The 17,939-nt window shown below is 46.2% G+C and overlaps 1 protein-coding gene across 1 annotated transcript; it reads right to left on the bottom strand.

Annotated features, from left to right (window-relative positions):
• Window positions 1-2,384: 2,384 nt before the first annotated feature.
• On the bottom strand, window positions 2,385-12,473 carry dok1a (docking protein 1a). Its single transcript, XM_086297176.1, has 7 exons — window positions 12,343-12,473; window positions 11,041-11,119; window positions 6,382-6,497; window positions 6,198-6,308; window positions 6,026-6,095; window positions 5,415-5,587; window positions 2,385-4,527 (listed from the first exon to the last, which is right to left on the bottom strand). Exons 1-7 carry the CDS (start codon window positions 12,397-12,399, stop codon window positions 3,682-3,684), a joined length of 1,452 nt encoding a protein of 483 aa, XP_086153302.1. The 5' UTR covers window positions 12,400-12,473; the 3' UTR covers window positions 2,385-3,681.
• Between the last annotated feature and the right edge of the window lie 5,466 nt (window positions 12,474-17,939).

Here is a 17,939-nt window from a genome sequence, read left to right as displayed (position 1 = left end):
CACCATCCAGGTGACCAAATGCACCGCTGAATCGTCTCTGGGTCAGCGACGGTGCGCCGACTCCTCCTGGTCGCTGAACCAAGGTCGGTCTCTGCGAGGCAAACGAATCAGTCGTGTTAAGTTTGGCTTGTGTTCGGTGCACAAACACGGATGCAAACTCAAACGTTAGTTTATGCAAAACTGTCAGAAATACTTAATAATCTGAATGATGGCAGTTTTGGTCGTCCACAGTCTGAAGGTGAAGAAGAAAGGAGCCAGACTGTCGGCTGTCAGTGTGGCACAGAACAGATTTGGCCCAAATGAAACCAAAACACCTGAGACAGGTGACCCGTGAGGCTCAGCCCGCTGTTGTAGTCGGGTGGAGGAGGACGTGAGCAGCTCGCTCTCCATTCGTTCAAGTCTCCTCATCTGACTGTCTAACCCACATGTAAAGACGAACGCGTGTGATGACACGTTCTGATCCTGCGTCCTCTCGGTCTGCTCGCTGACCGCGGCTGAACCATTCCAGGATCCCGAGCGCGGGATCAGAAACCCGAGCGCGTCGGCGCGATCGAGCATGAGTTTCAATGACATGACGTCTGAGTTCCAACCCGCTGTGAGGAGGTTTGCCGTGTTCCCACAGCTCTGAATCACAGGGGGAGATCAGACCCTCTGTGCCTCTTGTCCATCATGAAGTGAGCCGCAGATCTAACAGCTGATGATGTCAGTCCGTGACCTTCCACTGATCATCGCGTGTTTCAGATTCATGCATTATGTGAGGTTGGACATTTTGGACGTTGGAGGTCGTTTTTTTCTGTTTCTCTATAGTGTGCTAGACTTTTTGTACTTCACTCTGGTTGCTTAGTAGCAGGCTTCATCTGATTCACTCCTCCATCTTTGTACATATGTGTGCCAACAGCTTGGGCAGACAGTGGCTTTTTTATTTGTAAAGACATAAACTTGCTTGCATATATAAATAAAATGAAATAATACACTTGTGTACTTGTTAATAAGGGAACATCCTGAGTTTGTGTCTTCATTTCTCTCACAAAGTCATTAGAAATAATTAAAAAAGGATAATGAGGATGTTACGTCATCCTCACACTGAGTGATGAAACATCAACAGACCAACGTGTGGCGCAGAGGATGAATAAAAGACGCTTTATCACACGCGGCCGGATCATCATCCACGATGGAAGCTGCTGTGATTCATATTTCTGGTGATAGATACAATAAATCTGATCAGAGTTATGAAGGACGTTTATGCACAAAGGCCTCACACCAAAGGTAAAGCTAGTCACGTGATGTCACCTGCTTCATGCAGGCCTTTATCCAAGGAAAGGAAACAACAGGCTGGCACAGGGAGGACACGAAAACTCTAAAGGCCTAACTGAACATGAGGACCAAGCCCTTCTTGATAAAGGCTGTAACAGCGCCATCTTGTGGTCACATTTATGCATTACAGCGTCAAAAAAACTGGCTGGCGTTGAGCAGTCAGCAGCTGACGTCTTCTAAGCAACAAGGACTAAACCATCGTTTATGTTTCCTCCGTTTTGTATTATTACCTGATGGTTTTGCATCTAGAACCTCTTTTAGGATTATCGCGCATTAGTTCGGCTTCAGTCACAGAAAGCTGTCACCGGATCATCTCTGCAGCACGTCTGCACACGATGAGCAGATAACCTCAAAGTGACGAACATTTGATTTAAAAAAGAAAGGCTGAAGTTACAGAGGGCTATGTTTCCCCTCGACGCCCTCAGGTGTGCGACCAGACCAGAGCACACAGATCCAAGTCTACAGTTTTAGGCGCCTCCACCGCCACATATGAAGCTGTGTTGTGAATCTTTTTCTATTAACTGAGTCAAAGAAAAGTCATTTAAAAGCAAAACATTTTATCCACAAAGGTTTTGTTTCACTGTTTAACCATAAATTAAGTCTACAGTTTATGTTGGAGTGTTGGAAAGTCCAGCAGTGCCGCCTTGTGGTAAAGAAGTGAAGTACATGTCTAAGCACGTCATGTGATGGCTTCCTGTTTTATCTGTGCGTGATGCACATCCCCCCCTGCTGGTCAAAGTTCATCAGTGCATCAGGCTGTCTCCACCCTCCCACCCTCACGCTTCTGGTTTTGTTGCTTTAGGTTGTTACGTCGATTAAATTTAAAGGAAATAAATGAATGTATAACGTGTGACTTAAATGAAATCAGAATCATAATATTTTATTAATCCGCAAAGAATTTTGTGATCACAGTCACAACAACAAACACAGTAACACACTGAACTAATTAAATAATACAGTATATTACAAAGTTTACAATATATAAGAAATATTTCTAATATGTACAAATATGTTAGTTATAAACATCCAGATTATTACAGAGAAACTTTATTTCCACTGTGGAGGACGTGCTGCAGGCTGCAACTCCTGCACTGTGTGCTGTGCATTAGATGGAGGAGTTGTGCAGGAATGATTTCCTGTGTCGTTCAGTGGTGCATTATGGGTAATCTCAGTCTCTCACTGAGCGTGCACCTGTGATTGCCCAGCATGTTACAGAGTGGGTGTTATCCATCATTGTCCTCATCTTGGACAACATCCTCCTCTCCAGTGAATGCACTGGAAAAGTAAAAAAACATGACCTCACAGCGCTCGCCGGCTGGTCCAGGTGGACACAGACACGATTGAGCAGGTAGATGATGGCGGGGAACTGAAGGGGATCCTGATCTGATAGGTCAGAGATGGTCCAGGGTGAGTCTTTCCAGGGTCTTTGTGACGTGGGAGGTCAGTGCCACAGGCTGTAATCGTGGGGGCCACTGGGACGCGGTGTCTTTGGTACAGGGACGAGGTGTGAGCACTGGGACCCTCTTCAGACTCAGCACGAACAGTTTATGAAAGACTCCACAAAGCTGGGGGGTCTCGAGGACATGGGGACTCACCCGGTCTGCTGCTTCTCGTTTGTCTCTGAACCTGGTCTTGACTGAAAGTGACGGGTGGGGGAGGGGCCTCAGGCAGCGGTGCAGTGTGGTAAATATTTACTCTGATTCATCAGGTGTTTGAACACGACGCCAACACTCCACCTTTCCCGATTGCTTATGTGAATAAACATCTTCTGTTCTTATATGTGTATTAGTGTTAAAAACACCAGGATTGACTCAGTGGAGCAAAAGTGTCATATATTTGTTTTATTTAAAGCACAATATTAGAATAAAGCACAATAACACTTACGGTAACAGATGATGGCGATACCTGTCATAGCTCCTATATTTACACAGAAACACAGTAAGGCCCACGTATGTAACATGACTCAGGGACATTTTTGCAGCATACATTTGTGCATCGTAACCAAACAAGCGTGTTTACAGTTTTATATGTAAAAATCGTGTATGAGAAGTTTTCTATGTGGAAAAATCAGTCAGAGTATGAATTTGCAACACGGGCGTGCTAAACTTATAAAAATGCAGATAAACAGATACATTAACATAAATCACATTCATGCAGGTTTATTTATTTACCTGTCTTAATGATTAAATATTCATATTTTAGGAAGCAAGCAAGAAGTTTCTCAAACATCTGATCCCTGACCTTTCAAAACCGGCAGTTCCTCCGACGTCCAGCCTACATCGCCTGAGCTGCGGTAACACGAGTTTTCAAACAATTTTACTATGAAGAATGTCAATGATGGTTTCAGATGTTTTCTAAACACCAGAGTTAAATGATGCCCAGGTTTTCATAGATTACATCATCAAGCGGACAATCCGAGGCTTTTGTTGTGCTCCTGTTGGCGATAGGAGACGAGGAGGAGGGGGTGCTGTCATTGGATGACGAGGGGCTAGACGACGGTGCTTTCTTACAGACATGAGCGTAAAGATGAGCGAAGGGGTCGGCCTTGGCTTCGCTTTTCAGAGACACTTCGCTCCGTCTGCCGGGTTGGGCGTAGACCGCGTCACCCTCTGCTGAAACCTTCGTTTCTTCTTTTTTCTGGAGGACGTTGTCTGTGTTCTGGTGATGGCCGACCTTGTCGTACACCTCCGAGTAGACCGAATCCGGGTCGTCTGCGCGAGGGGGGGGATGCGGAGCGGCACATGGGGGTTTGAGAGGAAGAACGCTCGCAGGGTCGATATACGTGGCTCTGACAGGCGGGGGTTTTGTTACAGGCCGGATGCAATCAGTCGGATTAGCGTATATGGCCTCTGACTGGTCTCCATGGTTACCTGCAGAGGAGCCAGCAGGGACCAGTGGGAGTGGCATGAGGGTGATAGGAGGCGGGTGATCTTCCCGAGCATGTGCGCTCTCTTCTCTGCTCTCCTCTGTCCTCAGCTTGTTCTCCAGGATGGCGGCCATGTTGGTCATATCGGGGACTTTGGGGAGGGGCGAATGAGCCTGTATGTTGGTTACCGCAACCTTCTCTCCCTCTGGGTTTTGGTTGGTCGATGAAGTCTTCAGTTTGATGGTGCTCTGAATGAGGGCGAATATCTTCTCAGCCTGCGGCGTCTCAAAGATGAACGCTCCAGGACCGGAGTCGCAGCGCCGCCCGGCTTCGATGGTTAGGGTCAGCTGGGAGGAGGAGAGAAAATAAACGTCTTACACTTGTGAGGCTTCAGTTTCACTTAAAGCTTCCATCATGAACTGAACTTTAACAAGAATGTGAAAGAATTTCAGGTGAAAACATCAGAGCAAGAGAGCCAGACTTTTCGGTAACACCGTTTTGCACCACATGATGGCGCAGCAAGCTAATCCAGCACCCAGCAGGGGAGGAAGAGCTGGTACCCACACGCATGTGGAGGCGAGATATGGCTGAAGAATTATCACCAAACACAACCACATTTGATCATTTTATATAAATGATAAAAGTGAAACACGGGCAAACGTAAGCACGGTTCCTGGAGAGTGCTAACACTTTTGCTCTTTTTCTGTTCAGGCGCACGCCTGCAGACGATATCGAGCCACCAGTAAAGCTGACGGATTCAGAGCTCCATAAAAAAGCTCCAAAACCTCCCTGCTGTCGGGCTTGAGTCCTGATCTCAGGCTAAACACTGACTTTTCCTGCTTCTCCTTACAGTCTGATAAAATGGCGCCCCCATGTGGTGAAAGATGTAATAACAACATGCAACAGGTGATACAAAAAGCACCTTTACATTGTGACCATGAGCACTTTTACTAGTCCCCCCTAAGGACCCCAAAGCACTTTACACACCCAGTCATCCACCCATTCACACACTGGTGGAGGCAGCTACAGTTGTAGCCACAGCTGCCCTGGGGCAGACTGACAGAAGCGAGGCTGCCATATCGCGCCATTGGCCCTTCTGGCCAACACCAGTAGGCGGTGGGTGAAGTGTCTTGCCCAAGGACACAACGACCGAGACTGTCCAAGCCGGGGCTCGAACCGGCGACCTTCCGATTACAAGGCGAACTCCCAACTCTTGAGCCACGATCGCCCCCACCTTATCATTCCCGTATCGCCTCAGGAGTTCGTACGGCCACTCGTGAACAACCTTCTTCTTCTGGGTTTCTTTCAGAAGCAGCGCCTCCCGTCCCACCTGCAGCCAGTACGCCCCCTGCAGGCCGCAGCGGGTCGCTGCCTCCGTCCTCTGAATCGCCACCCAGAACTCAGAGGCTGTAAACAGGGAGGAGAGTCTGTCATTCATTACTATGCAAATAAAGCGAAGCAGAACACTGATGTGATAATTTTAACACAGTTTAAATACATGCAGTTAATAAATACTGACAGCATGAGCAAAAAGTGTGAGGCTCGGCTTCTCTGTGCTCCTTTAAGGATGTTTCTGAACACTACGTCAGAGTGCATGTTGAATGTTAGGAAGGTTATTACGGTCCACTTTTACTGAGCAGCCAGAGAGAGCTGAATATTACATTTCTGCAGTATCGTGTACATCCCTGTAGCTCACTGTTTGCTCAGCGTGTGTCAAATTTTCCCAGACTCACGTTTATGTGAATGTATCAAAACTAGGGGATGCAATAACTGCTCGTCCTGTTCCATGGGGGGCGCTCTTAACCGGAATTGAGTATTTGGAGAAGACAAAAGCAAAGAATTTACCTTCTTCTACTGAGACGTATATCTGGTTCTCCTCCATTTGGGGCTGATTGGAGCGTGGACGGCCTCCTTTCTGAGAGAGCGAATGAAGCAAGCTTAAATAATTAGCTGTGAAATCATGAAGCTGCACATTTGTGTGAAACGTAAAGAGAAGGAACATTTGTGTCCTTCACACCTGAAACGTGCTTTGGCACAGTTTGTCCACCCAGTCGGCACAGTCGTCTCTGAGTGCGGCGAACACCATGGTCCTGTCCTGAGTCTTCACGCAGAACGCCCACATGTTCTCCTGCAGACACAAACCAGCTTTAAGCGTCTTTTCGACTTTTGACGACTGGAAACGTGAGAGTATGACGGCTCACCATGGGGCAGGCCTCAGCGTTCGGGGGGAGTCTGAGGACGCTGATCAACTCAGACAGTCGGACCACCTTCACCCTCCGGTCCCCGTGTTTTCTGACCCCAGTGGCGAGATCGCCCCCTGCAGGATGCACCGTGCACAAACAGGCAGAGCGTTACAGCTGAGTCGGCGGCGAACGCCTGACAGACATAAATCACGCGGCCTGTACGGCTTCTTCTCAAACCAGAGCGACTCAAACAATAAGCTTCGTGCGCACTCTGCACTGCGGCCGTTTCCACCCGACGAGTCTTTGCTCAGAGCGCACGATTCTTCTCCGGGTGGAGAAACGTGAGGCGACATGTTTGCCTGAATGTCAAACAGCCGCAGGCGATACTTCCACTCGCAGGTGTGGGAGTGTTTGTGGCTGAGCTCTGGTTTAAGTAAGATTCAAATGTGTGTGTGAGTGAGCTGAACACCAATATTACTCGTCACAAGGAAAAGGCAGAGTGATATTTAAAGATGAATCTGTTTGTAAAGACAGGATTAAGCACTGAATCATCCTGTCATACTCACTCTCACGCAGACCTGCGAGCCACAAGCTCGACCTGCGTTAGCCTGCAGACTCGTGTTTATCTGACTCATAATTTAAGGGATAAACATCCTGTTTTATCCACGAAGCTCTGAGACCAGTGACAGATACGATAAAGTCATCATGTAACTCCTGTACTCAAAATCATTTTTCCAATCAAAGAAGTCGCCCCCTGCTGGCAAAGAATGAAGGTTTATGTCACTTGTCAGATCGGAGTACATTCATCTTTTATAGATACATTTTGCTGTGAATCGGTTCATCCATCGAGCTTTGGGTCATGGGGGCAGCAGACACCCAGACCCCCCCCCCGTCCATCCACCTCTTCCTAACTAATCAAGAGGGACTCCAAGCATTCCCAAGCCAGCTGAGATATAACCTCAAGGTCAGTCCAGGGTCTGCCTCCGTGCTTCCTCCCAGTATCCCAGCAGGCATCCAAGCATCCGCCACCATCTTCTTTTGATGTGGAGGAGTAGCAGCTGTACTCCAAGCTCCTCCTTTCATCTTTCAGAGGAAGATCATTTCCACATTATCAGTAACTACCCAGAGCAGAAGGTGACTGTAGATCATCAGTAAAGCTTCACTTTTACACTCAGGGCTCTCGGTTCGGCGTTCGCACCAGTCCATCTGTTGATCTCGTGCTCTGCTCTTCCATCATGTGTGAAAAGACCTCGAGGTGCTTCAAATCTTCTACTCGAGGCAGCGACTCATCCCGGATCAGAGCGGGCACACCATCCATTTCCAGCTGAGGACCATGGCCTTGGAGCTGCTGATTCTCGTTCCTGCACACTGCACTCATGATTTAAAGAACCTCGTCTTCTCTTAATAGCAAAGCTGAAATCCTCAGGCCACCGAAGCTGAAGAACAGAAAGTGAAGAATGTTTCAAAAGCAGGCTTGAAAAAACCCAAACTGGCATCCCAGTTCCAGAAATTGGAGTATTTGGAGCACAGAAGGAGACCTGGCAACACGGCATGTATGCTGTCAGCAGAACCTCTGGAAGGTGGAGGTGCTTTGCAGCTCGCACATGGATGTTTCCGATGATTTTCCCGGACTGAACTATATATTTTAGCAGTGATGTCGTCCCTCTGTCTTTGAGGCCTCTATGCAGATGACAACAACACTGCAGACCTTCTCTAAACTCCAGCTAACGTCAGACATCCAGTTTGAGTGAGCAGGGAAGAAGCAGGAGAGAGGTGTCGAAGTGAAAACTACGTTTCTCCCTCCAAGTGAGAAAACACTTGATTCATGCAACTTTTTGACCTTTATTGGATTACAGTGACCTGCTTTTTATGAACGCACCTGCCCGCTACCTAAAGAGGTTGGATACTGTCCACCATTGTGCTTTATGTTTTATTACTGGAACGAGAGAATAACTCAGCGTGATTGTTTTTAACATCGCTCTAAATTTGATCTGTTATTTTATATTTTTCACATGTTTGTACAGGATATTGTATTTGTTTAAAATGTTATTTACTTGAGAAGTTCAGCCATCCGGGAGGGGCTCAGAGTAGAGCCGCTGCTGCTCCACATCGAAAGGAGCCAACTGAGGTGGTTCGGGCATCTGACAAGGATGCCCCCTGGGGTCTCCTGGGTGAGGTGTTCCAGGCATGTCCCACCGGAGGAGGCCCCGGGGCAGACCCAGGACACCCTGGAGAGATTATATTTCCCCAGATAAGCTGGAGGAGGTGTCTGGGAGAGGGAGGTCTGGGCTTCTCTGCTTAGGCTGCTGCCCCCGCGACCCGGCCCGGATAAAGCGGAAGAAGATGGATGGATGTTATATACTTATGTGGTACGTGTATTTTGACTTTTGTTGCTATGATACCAGGTCTCTCTTGGAAATTAGATTTTTTACCAGGATAAATAAAGGACTAATAAGAAGAAGAAGAACTCCAGATAAATAATTTCCTGTTAGTGTAGCTTTATTCGTGCTTTCTTTCTGGAGCTCAAACACACTGACTGCATAGAAACTTCAAACTTCTCTTATTTTTACTCCACTTGTGTATTTGTGAGCAAAAGTCAGCGAACCTGTGCAACCTCAAACATTCCTGTGTGCACACACCTGCAAAGCAAACAGCAAAACTCGGTTACACGCTGGACTTTGGACACTGGATCAATGCTTGAGTCAATGTTTAACCTCAGTTTGGTTGAAGTGTGCTTGGCGTGTATTGAGACTTGCTGATTATTACAAAATTAGGTGACGTCTGATGTGTTTGCAGCAGATTCTGCAGAACATCTGAACTCTTGGTCCAGACGAGTGCAGGAGCTGCTCCCCCAGGCCTCTGGTCCTCCTCTAAGTACTCCTGAAAGTATATTTACTTTTACTACTTCCTTTGTAACATCAGTACTCTTGCACTGCTGATTCTACTGCATCTCCCTCACAGCTGAACGTAATTTGCTAAAAGTGGCATCAGGATGAATCTGAGATGAGTTTCAGTCGACCAGACGTCACCATGCAAAAACCCGACCGAACACTAGGGGTCAGTATTGTCGCACATGTGGCAGCAGTGAGGATTGTTAGCTGGTGTGTCTGCAGATGACAGAGAGATTACTGTTCTCATCCCCAGATTCAGTTCAATTCAGTTTCATTTATACAGCGCCAAATCACAGCAACAGTCGTGTCAAGACGCTTTATGATCTTTATCATCACTCATGAATCTCTGCAGGTGAGAGGCGAGGAGCATCTTTGTTAGCATTAAAGCTGTGAAGCATCCCTGCATGTATTTGTGTGCAGGTCACAGAGAAAGGACTGAAGGAAGCACTGAGGTTCTGTGACGAGCAGCTCTCACCGTGTCGGACACTTTCTGGCCTCTGCGTTGATCGCACCTTTTAAAGACCACTGCTGGCAGCCGTTTCTCTGCTTCGGCCCGGTCCTCGTTCACAAACTCTTCTCTGATGTTCGTGTGTCGTCCACGTAAAACGTGCATGTCATGTGTTCACTGTGCAGATGCTGCCGCTGAGCTTACATAACATCGCCCTCATCCCGGGCTCTGTTAAAGCGTCAGATCCGGTGCTCGTGTTCAGCGGCTGATGCTCGGCCCGCCGCTGCATGCATGACATGCGTTCAGCACCACCAGCATCCCTAACATGACACGATTCCCCGCCTTTTCGTGCTCGTGTGGTTTTATTTTTAGCTCCCCAGGAACTGATATGAAGCCGGCTTTCAGTGCTGAGCGTCTCCACTGAACACGAAAGCTGAGTTTAACTTAAAGACATGAAAGAAATATTTAATTAGTTATGTTTTTCTGTTTAAGCTGAATATTTTGGACAGTGCAGACGTCCCACAGGGGTAAAGTAAAGAAAAGGTCTGGAGAATCACAACATCAGAGGATGATTGAGAGTTTTTCTTTATAATCTGCACTTTGTGTCTGTAAATAGAGCATCAACATCAAAGCTGCAGTTCCAGAAGTGAGTCCATGTTTGCACGTGCAGGATTAGAGCCACTGCTGCGATCATTGCTTTCTTATGTAATCAGGATTATGACCAACCAATACAGTGGTTCGTAAAATCTGTCTCCACCGCCTGTTCAAAGGTGTATTCCAGCTACCGACAGGTGACAAATGAAAGGATGAACCCCTGTTTCCTATCTGGAAGCATCAGTCTGTTGTTGAATGTGAATGCCACTAACTGGCTCTGCTGATTGAATCAGCGCCATGTTGTTCCTCCAAAACTTACGTGCACGGATCTGCATGTAAATGTTACCTGAGGTGGAGCTCGGCAGGCGCGTGCGGGGGGGCTTGAGCACCTGCCCCTTCAAACATCTCTGCACGGCCCTGGAGCTCCCCACAGCGTTTCATTGACCTGATTAAACTGTGAAAATCTGACATTTAGTGTCACGTATTAAATATCACCTCAAATATCAAAATGGAACAGGATAAAACCTGAGACGTGATCGTGATGTGACGGATAATCCAGGGAGATGACACAGAGCTGCTCCAGCACCTGCTCCCCCAGTCTGGGTTCAGCTGGACTGGAAATAAACTGGGCTTGGTGTGAAATCAGTGAGCTTCAGTCTTATTTTACTGATGTGAGCGCTCAGTAACTAATAAGAAACTATCACTGTTATTTTCATCATTCACATAACGAGTGGAGCTGTTTACCTCCCATATCCTGGATCTCCAGTCGGCCCACTCCACTGCTGCTGGGGGGCGTCAGAGACAACCACACCGGCTTCCATTTCTGAGGACAAAGAGAGACGTGAGCGCCGTGCTGCGTACAAACAGGACACGCCACATGAGAATTTATCAAAGGAAAACAAGGCTGTGTCTACGGAGGGCCCAGAGTGTCAAATGAAATGAATAAATATGTATCAATAAATTATTTAAAATATTCAAACATTTCATTGTTTTACAGTTTAATTAATTATTGCATCGTTATGTGCAGCAGCTCATCTTGAAGTCATTTACACCAGTCACTGTAACTGCAGGTCATGGCGCATCGATCCCAGATCACGATGCAACAAAACCTCACAGACAGCCGTTTCCATGGCAACATGGACACTGCAGGGATAAAACAACAAAGCAGGGCTGATGTCTCAGTCTGAGCTGTCCTCCTGTCCTCATGAGCCCACACTCCTGACTCTACCTGCCAAGTTCAAAGCTGAGAAGTACAAACTCTGTGTTCTTGACTGGTTTTTAGATCAGGGTTAGCCCCGCCCCCTGACTTTGATGGGTGAAACCGTGAAATAATGAGTTAAATAGTGAAATACTTACACATGCTTTAAATATTAAATTAGATTTTTTACAGAATAATTGTTCACTGGATTCATTCAAACATGTGTTTCACTTTGGGCACTCTTGGTCCTCCGTAGACTCCTCCACCTTCTGCCTCGATGGCGTCAGCCTGAGCCTTTCCTTTATGAACGCCATGCATCAGAGAGGTCACGTCCGGCGTGTCCTACATGAGTACGGACCCTGCGCTCACCTATGATCTCAGTCCTTTCACAATAAAAGCAGGAACGCGTTACTACAGGTAAACGTTTGGCAGCTCGCCCTTCAGTAAAATGATCGTCTGTGGTTTTTCCATTTTTCAGTCACAGTTTCGGGTTGGTGTTGTGGGTGTGCTCGTGACGTAAAGGAGTCGTGAGCTCACACGGCGTGTGTGTGTACTTTGTGTTGTGCTGGAATGTGAAGCTGTGTTTCAACATGTTGGTTCAAACTCCCCGAGCCAGAGAAACACTGAGATCCCATCTTCGGTTTTTCCCTTTTCTCAGCCGTCAAATCAAAATGAAGTGTGACAAAATGTTGATCTTCCTCCCGTTTTAGTTAGTTATCTACAGAAATGTCCGTTTCTCGTCGTTACTACAGTCATAAAAGAATCAAAAACACAGCTTCCTCCCCACTTTGTCAGCTCTTGAACGCTCACAGCGACGCAGAAACAGCAGGAATGAAAGCTGTACTTACTTTTCCAGGTTTGTGGGGTTGCAGGTAAACTTTCCCTGATTTGGTCTGAGCGTCCATCAAAGAAGCAGCAGCACTTCAGCCGAACACCAACGAGTGAGAGAGTTTCTCCTGTGAACAGTCGGGACGGGGTGTGGCCAAAATGATGCACTGTTGAAATATGATCCTCACATGAAACTCACACACACACACACACACACACACACACTCACACACACACACACACTCACACACACACTCACACACACACACACACTCACACACACACTCACTCACACACACACACACACACACACACACAGACACTCACAGACACACACTCACAGACACACACTCACACACACACTCACACACACACTCACACACTCACACACTCACAGACACTCACAGACACTCACAGACACACACTCACACACACTCACAGACACTCACAGACACACACTCACACACACTCACACACACACTCACAGACACACACTCACACACATCAACAGACACACACTCACAGACACTCACAGACACACACTCACACACACTCACAGACACACACTCACAGACACACTCACACACACACTCACAGACACACTCAGACACACTGTGGGGATTCAGCACCAGTCAGGACCTTGCAGTAATATAAACTTCCTGTCACGCTGCTGTGGAACATGAAGGATCCAGGATGACTCCGGGTTATGAAACAGTCAGCAGCAAAGGTCACTGCTGAATATAATCAGGACCAAACCTGCTGCTACATCCTTCTGAGGAGGAAGCCTCAATATTCAATTTCAATTCAATTCAATTCATCTTTATTTATATAGCGCCAAATCACAACAAAAGTCGCCTCAAGGCGATATATATTTTCTTATGTGAATGAATTTATTCTAAACCTCCTGTAATAAATGAACAATTCAGTTTATTTGTATGGCAGCGAATCACAACAACGCCCGCCTCAGGGTGCTTTATATTGTAAGGTGAAGACCCTACAGTAGAAAAGCCAACAGCTTTCTGCTGCGACCGGTTGGTGTGAGGGCCAGACTGGAAGACAGCCACTGACAAAGACGCAAAGACATCGTGGGCTGATTCACCACCGAGCGGGCGACAGCTCCTCCTTTAGCTCCCAGAGCCGATTGGCAAGAAGGAGACTCTGCCAACAGGTGGAGCACCCGCCCACAACTCCACCTGACAGCAGAAAAAGAGTCTTCACACGTAGGACACAAATGGAAGACAAAATATAGAAATAGTGTCAAATAAAATAATTTTAATTGCAGGGACATCGGTTGACTGGTTACAGTAAAGTAGGCATTATGTAGCAGATTTATTTGACTGTGGGACCAAATGTTTTCTAAGCTTTGATAAAATTGTGGAGTTATATAAGTTGCAGCGTAACCAATTCTGGAGATATGTCCAAATACATAGTTCATTATCGAAGTGGCTGCAAACCCCCTTGAGTTGTCCTGTGGGCGGCCCTGTGGAAGTCCTGCTCTCAAAATCACCCTTGGGTAAAGGCATCACCACTAAGATTTATCATTTATTGCAAGAACGGTCAGCTCACCCTCTCCTGAAAGTTAAGGGCTACTGGGCCCAGGACGTGGCATTGGACATATCTTCAGTTGAACGGGATTCATGTTTTCAAAATGTTAATACTACGTATAAAGAAACAGGCAGCAGATTTATTCAACTTAAGATAGTCCATAGGTGGCATCGAACACCGCAACAGTTGTATAAATGGAACCTGGCCTCTACGGACGAATGTTGGAGATGTGATGGTCAAAACGCTTCGATCTTACGTATCTTATGGAGATGTTCGGCACTTCGGTGTCACGGTCTGGCTGGCAGACCGTGGGGATGTGGGGAAGGAGGAGGACCCAGGCGCGGTGCTCTATGTATAAACAGTGTGTTTATTTACAGAGTGGAACAAAAACAACAATAAATCCCCGTGTTCTCCCAGACTCCCGTGTCGTGTCTCTGCGTGAATAGTTCGTGTCTCTGTGCTCTCCGCTCCCGTGTCAGCACCCCCCGGTGCTCGCTGCTCTTCGTGCCTTCCACGCTCCTCCTGCGGGAAACAATAGACGCAGCCGTCAGGACACAAATAACCGCGGGCATACACTTACACACATTAACTCAATTCAATGGGACGACTAACGTGGAGTCTCAAGGAAATGATCCCGCGTCGGTGGGAGCTCCAACTCTCTCCTAAGTAGCTCCCCCGACGAGGCCTGATCAGCAGCAGGTGTGTGGCTTCGGGTGTGGCCAGTCCCCTTGCAGGGCCACACCCTCCAGGCCTGACGCCGCCTATAAACAAGTGCTCAGCCACCCACACACACATATACACAAGCACAGGGAAGGGGGAGCAACACCAAAATACACAACAATAATAATAATAATAATATAATACATGACTGCTCAGGGATCCTGGGTCGCCCAGTCCCAGGACCCTGACATTCGGGATTGATGGGAAAACATGATGGAGGTAATTTTCAGTGTTTTGAAAAGGAGATTTGGTATCTCACCAAAACTGTCCATACTTGGTATAACCACAGAACTTTCTGATGGAGATTTTTCCAGTTATACAAAAAGATGGATTATTCTGGCTCTACGGCCAAACGGGTGCTGCTAAGACATTGGTGGAAAAAGAGCCCCCCTCCCTATGAAGAGTGGCTAAAGACAATGGCTCAGTTACGAAAAAGTGACTCGTGGTTTATTGGACAAATTGCATCAATATGATTGTATTTGGTCCCCGTTTACAAGCTGGCTGTCTGTAACTTGAAGATTGGTGTGTGAAGAAAGAATAGGATGACTTCCCTTTGTTTTTGTTTTTGTTGTTGTTGATTTTGTTCATTTTTTAAATTATTTATTTATGTATTTATCCTTAAGTTCTGTTATTAAAGTATAAAGTGAAATAAATAAAAATTGTTGATGATACAGAAATAGTGTCAAACAAAGGCAGCAGGTAAACTGAAGGGAATGAGAGAAGTTTCATGTTGAAGCATCAGAAGGACTGAACGCAACGCGAGGAGACGGACGATGTAGGAGGAGCTGGAGACAGAGGTGTGTAAGAGTTACGCTTAGTCAGGAGTGTTTTTAAATTGTCTGTGGGTGCAAAGGGTTGTCTGTAGCTCTGTGACAGACTGGTGACCAGGCCACAGTGTACCTAACACGCTCCAGTAACTCTGCATATAAGAAGATGGGTGGAGTATAAAGTGAAGGGCAGGACTTCTGTACTTCTTTCTTTGTTTTATTCTTAAGTGATTAAAAAAGTAAACAGACTTCAAACAAACTGTAACACTTGTTTGTGGGATGGGAACCTCACATCTGTAAGTGGGACACTCGTACCGTAGCACCCTGAAGGATTGATGTAGGCACGATGTAGAATTATAAAACACGGTTTATTCTGGTCTTGACAACCTGTGAGAAAACAATAAAACAAAAACATCACATCAAAATCTGCTCTTGTACTTAGTATCAATCAATCAAAAGTCCTTAATTACAGAAAAACAACATTTCAAATACACAAAGCTCGTGAGCTGACATCCATGATGGCCTTCTTCTCACTTATCTCTCTTTGAGCGATGTTTTCTCCATGTGTGACGCTGCCCGCGAGCTGCAGCATGCTTGTAACATGTATTCCACTACAGATTACAGATTACATGCCCCAAAATGTATTCTGTAACGTATTCCGTTACTTTACTCAATACTTTGGATTACTTAATATATTATCATGCTGTTTACAACTACATGGATGTGATTTATTACTATTACTGAAGGTTTCTCTCCACACCAACACCAACCAGATGTTTAAATCTTAATATAAATGAGTAACAGCAGGTGGACATTAGGTAAGGCTGCACTTTTTGCAGCGATCTCATAAACTATTATTATTATATTTACATGCTTCCAGCTCCCGTTTCTGCTCGGTCACAGCTCCTACTTTTGCTTTTTCTCCCTCCCTCGCTCACAGACACATCACGGGTACAGCCCATGAGGCTGCATGCTTTAGGGCGATGCCTGTAACAAATAATTTTTAAAAATATTTCTTCACGTCATTATACGGGCAGCAAGTAGAGATGACATGGGCTGCAAGATAGAGACACAGACATTAGAGCCTCTTAATGCGTGTTTTGTTTGGGTTTCCACCAGAGACCGGTCCGATATCAGTATCGGACCGATACCGATACTGATTTCGGTGAGAAGTAAAAAATGTAATTTGATCCATTAAATATCACAAAAGCACCTCACAAAACTACGACATGGCGTAACTCAGCTCATAACCTTAGCACGGCGGCTGTGGCGTGAGAGACCTGTCAGCGGTGTGGTTGATACGGAGCCCCTCGGATGACTTGGTCCAAAAAATAAATAAATTGTGGCCACAAAATACTATTTCGTGGGCACGAAATGACCACCGCACCGATAACCATGATCCTTCAGGCCCTTGCAGTTGGTTGACAATAAAATCTATCCCAGCATCCAGGTCGCACGTTATCTATTTTGTGGCCACAAATGCGTAATTCGTTGCCATGTTAGATCCAATTTGTGCCCACAAATTAGCATTTCGTGTGCATGTTATACCTGTTTCGTAATATTTATACATTGTATATATATATATTATTTATACCTATTTCGTGCCCACGAAGTAGTCTCATTATCTATCAATCTTATCAACAGTACATTTGCATAATGACTGAAACCAGCCTGCTGAAGGAACAATGGGCTGGAGGTCAGTTCCTTAATCTTAATTTACAAAGCCCACTGATTAATGGCCATGAGTGGCATTCACAGACAGTTGGGGAATGGCTGCAATCACAGCATTGTAAGATGGCGAAAGATGTACCCTTAGGCCCCCTCCTCCATTCATCTCAGCCCACTGTTCCTCAGTGGGCTGGTTTCAGTCATTATGCAAATGTGCTGTTTATAAGATTGAAACCTGCAGTCAGCTGAGACTGAAGACGTCACCTGGATGAGTGACGAAACGTTTCTCCCCCAAAACGCTACGTCCAGAATCAACTTTTGGAGATTTATTTACCTGGATGATTGAGATGCATCAAGAAGATACCAAACGTGTTCTGAGAAATCGTCCTACCCGTATTATAATTTGACGGTGACTTGTGACTAAACCTAACCATAACCTTAAGAAGTATTCCGGATGGGTGAGAGAAAAAGAGGTTAATTCGGCGTTGGTGTTGCACGCATGCGCCGCGTCTGCGCAGAAACATTGGGTAGGATGTTTTTTGAGTTAGGATGGATTCCCAGAACACCGGCATTTAAAATCCGAGAAAGTTCTCCCAGAGAAGTAAAGCAAATGTGCAAGTTCACCTCTGAATGTTTGTAAAGCATTCCCACGTTAAGCTAATAACCCTCTCCTGTTGCTGCTTCAATCATGAAACTGATCAATGATCAGCTGATCGGCTCTCTTGTTTGTTTTTGGCCCACTTTGCACCAGAAAGAGGAAACCAGCGGCTGAACAACAGCAGCACGTTTAAGCTTGATCAGCTGTTGTTAGAATGTATTTATTATTACTTTCTACTCCAGGATCTACACTGGCGGCTGTGGCTACAATGTAGCTGCCATCACCAGTGTGTGAATGTGTGGATGATTGTGTACAGTGT

The sequence above is a fragment of the Aulonocara sp. 'chitande type north' Nkhata Bay genome, linkage group LG6 (assembly GCF_057382095.1).
Source record: "Aulonocara sp. 'chitande type north' Nkhata Bay isolate Kocher_YH1m ecotype deep benthic linkage group LG6, A_spYH_male_GT1.1, whole genome shotgun sequence".
Taxonomy (NCBI): Eukaryota; Metazoa; Chordata; class Actinopteri; order Cichliformes; family Cichlidae; genus Aulonocara; species Aulonocara sp. 'chitande type north' Nkhata Bay.
This window is presented reverse-complemented; position numbering and strand designations above follow the sequence as displayed.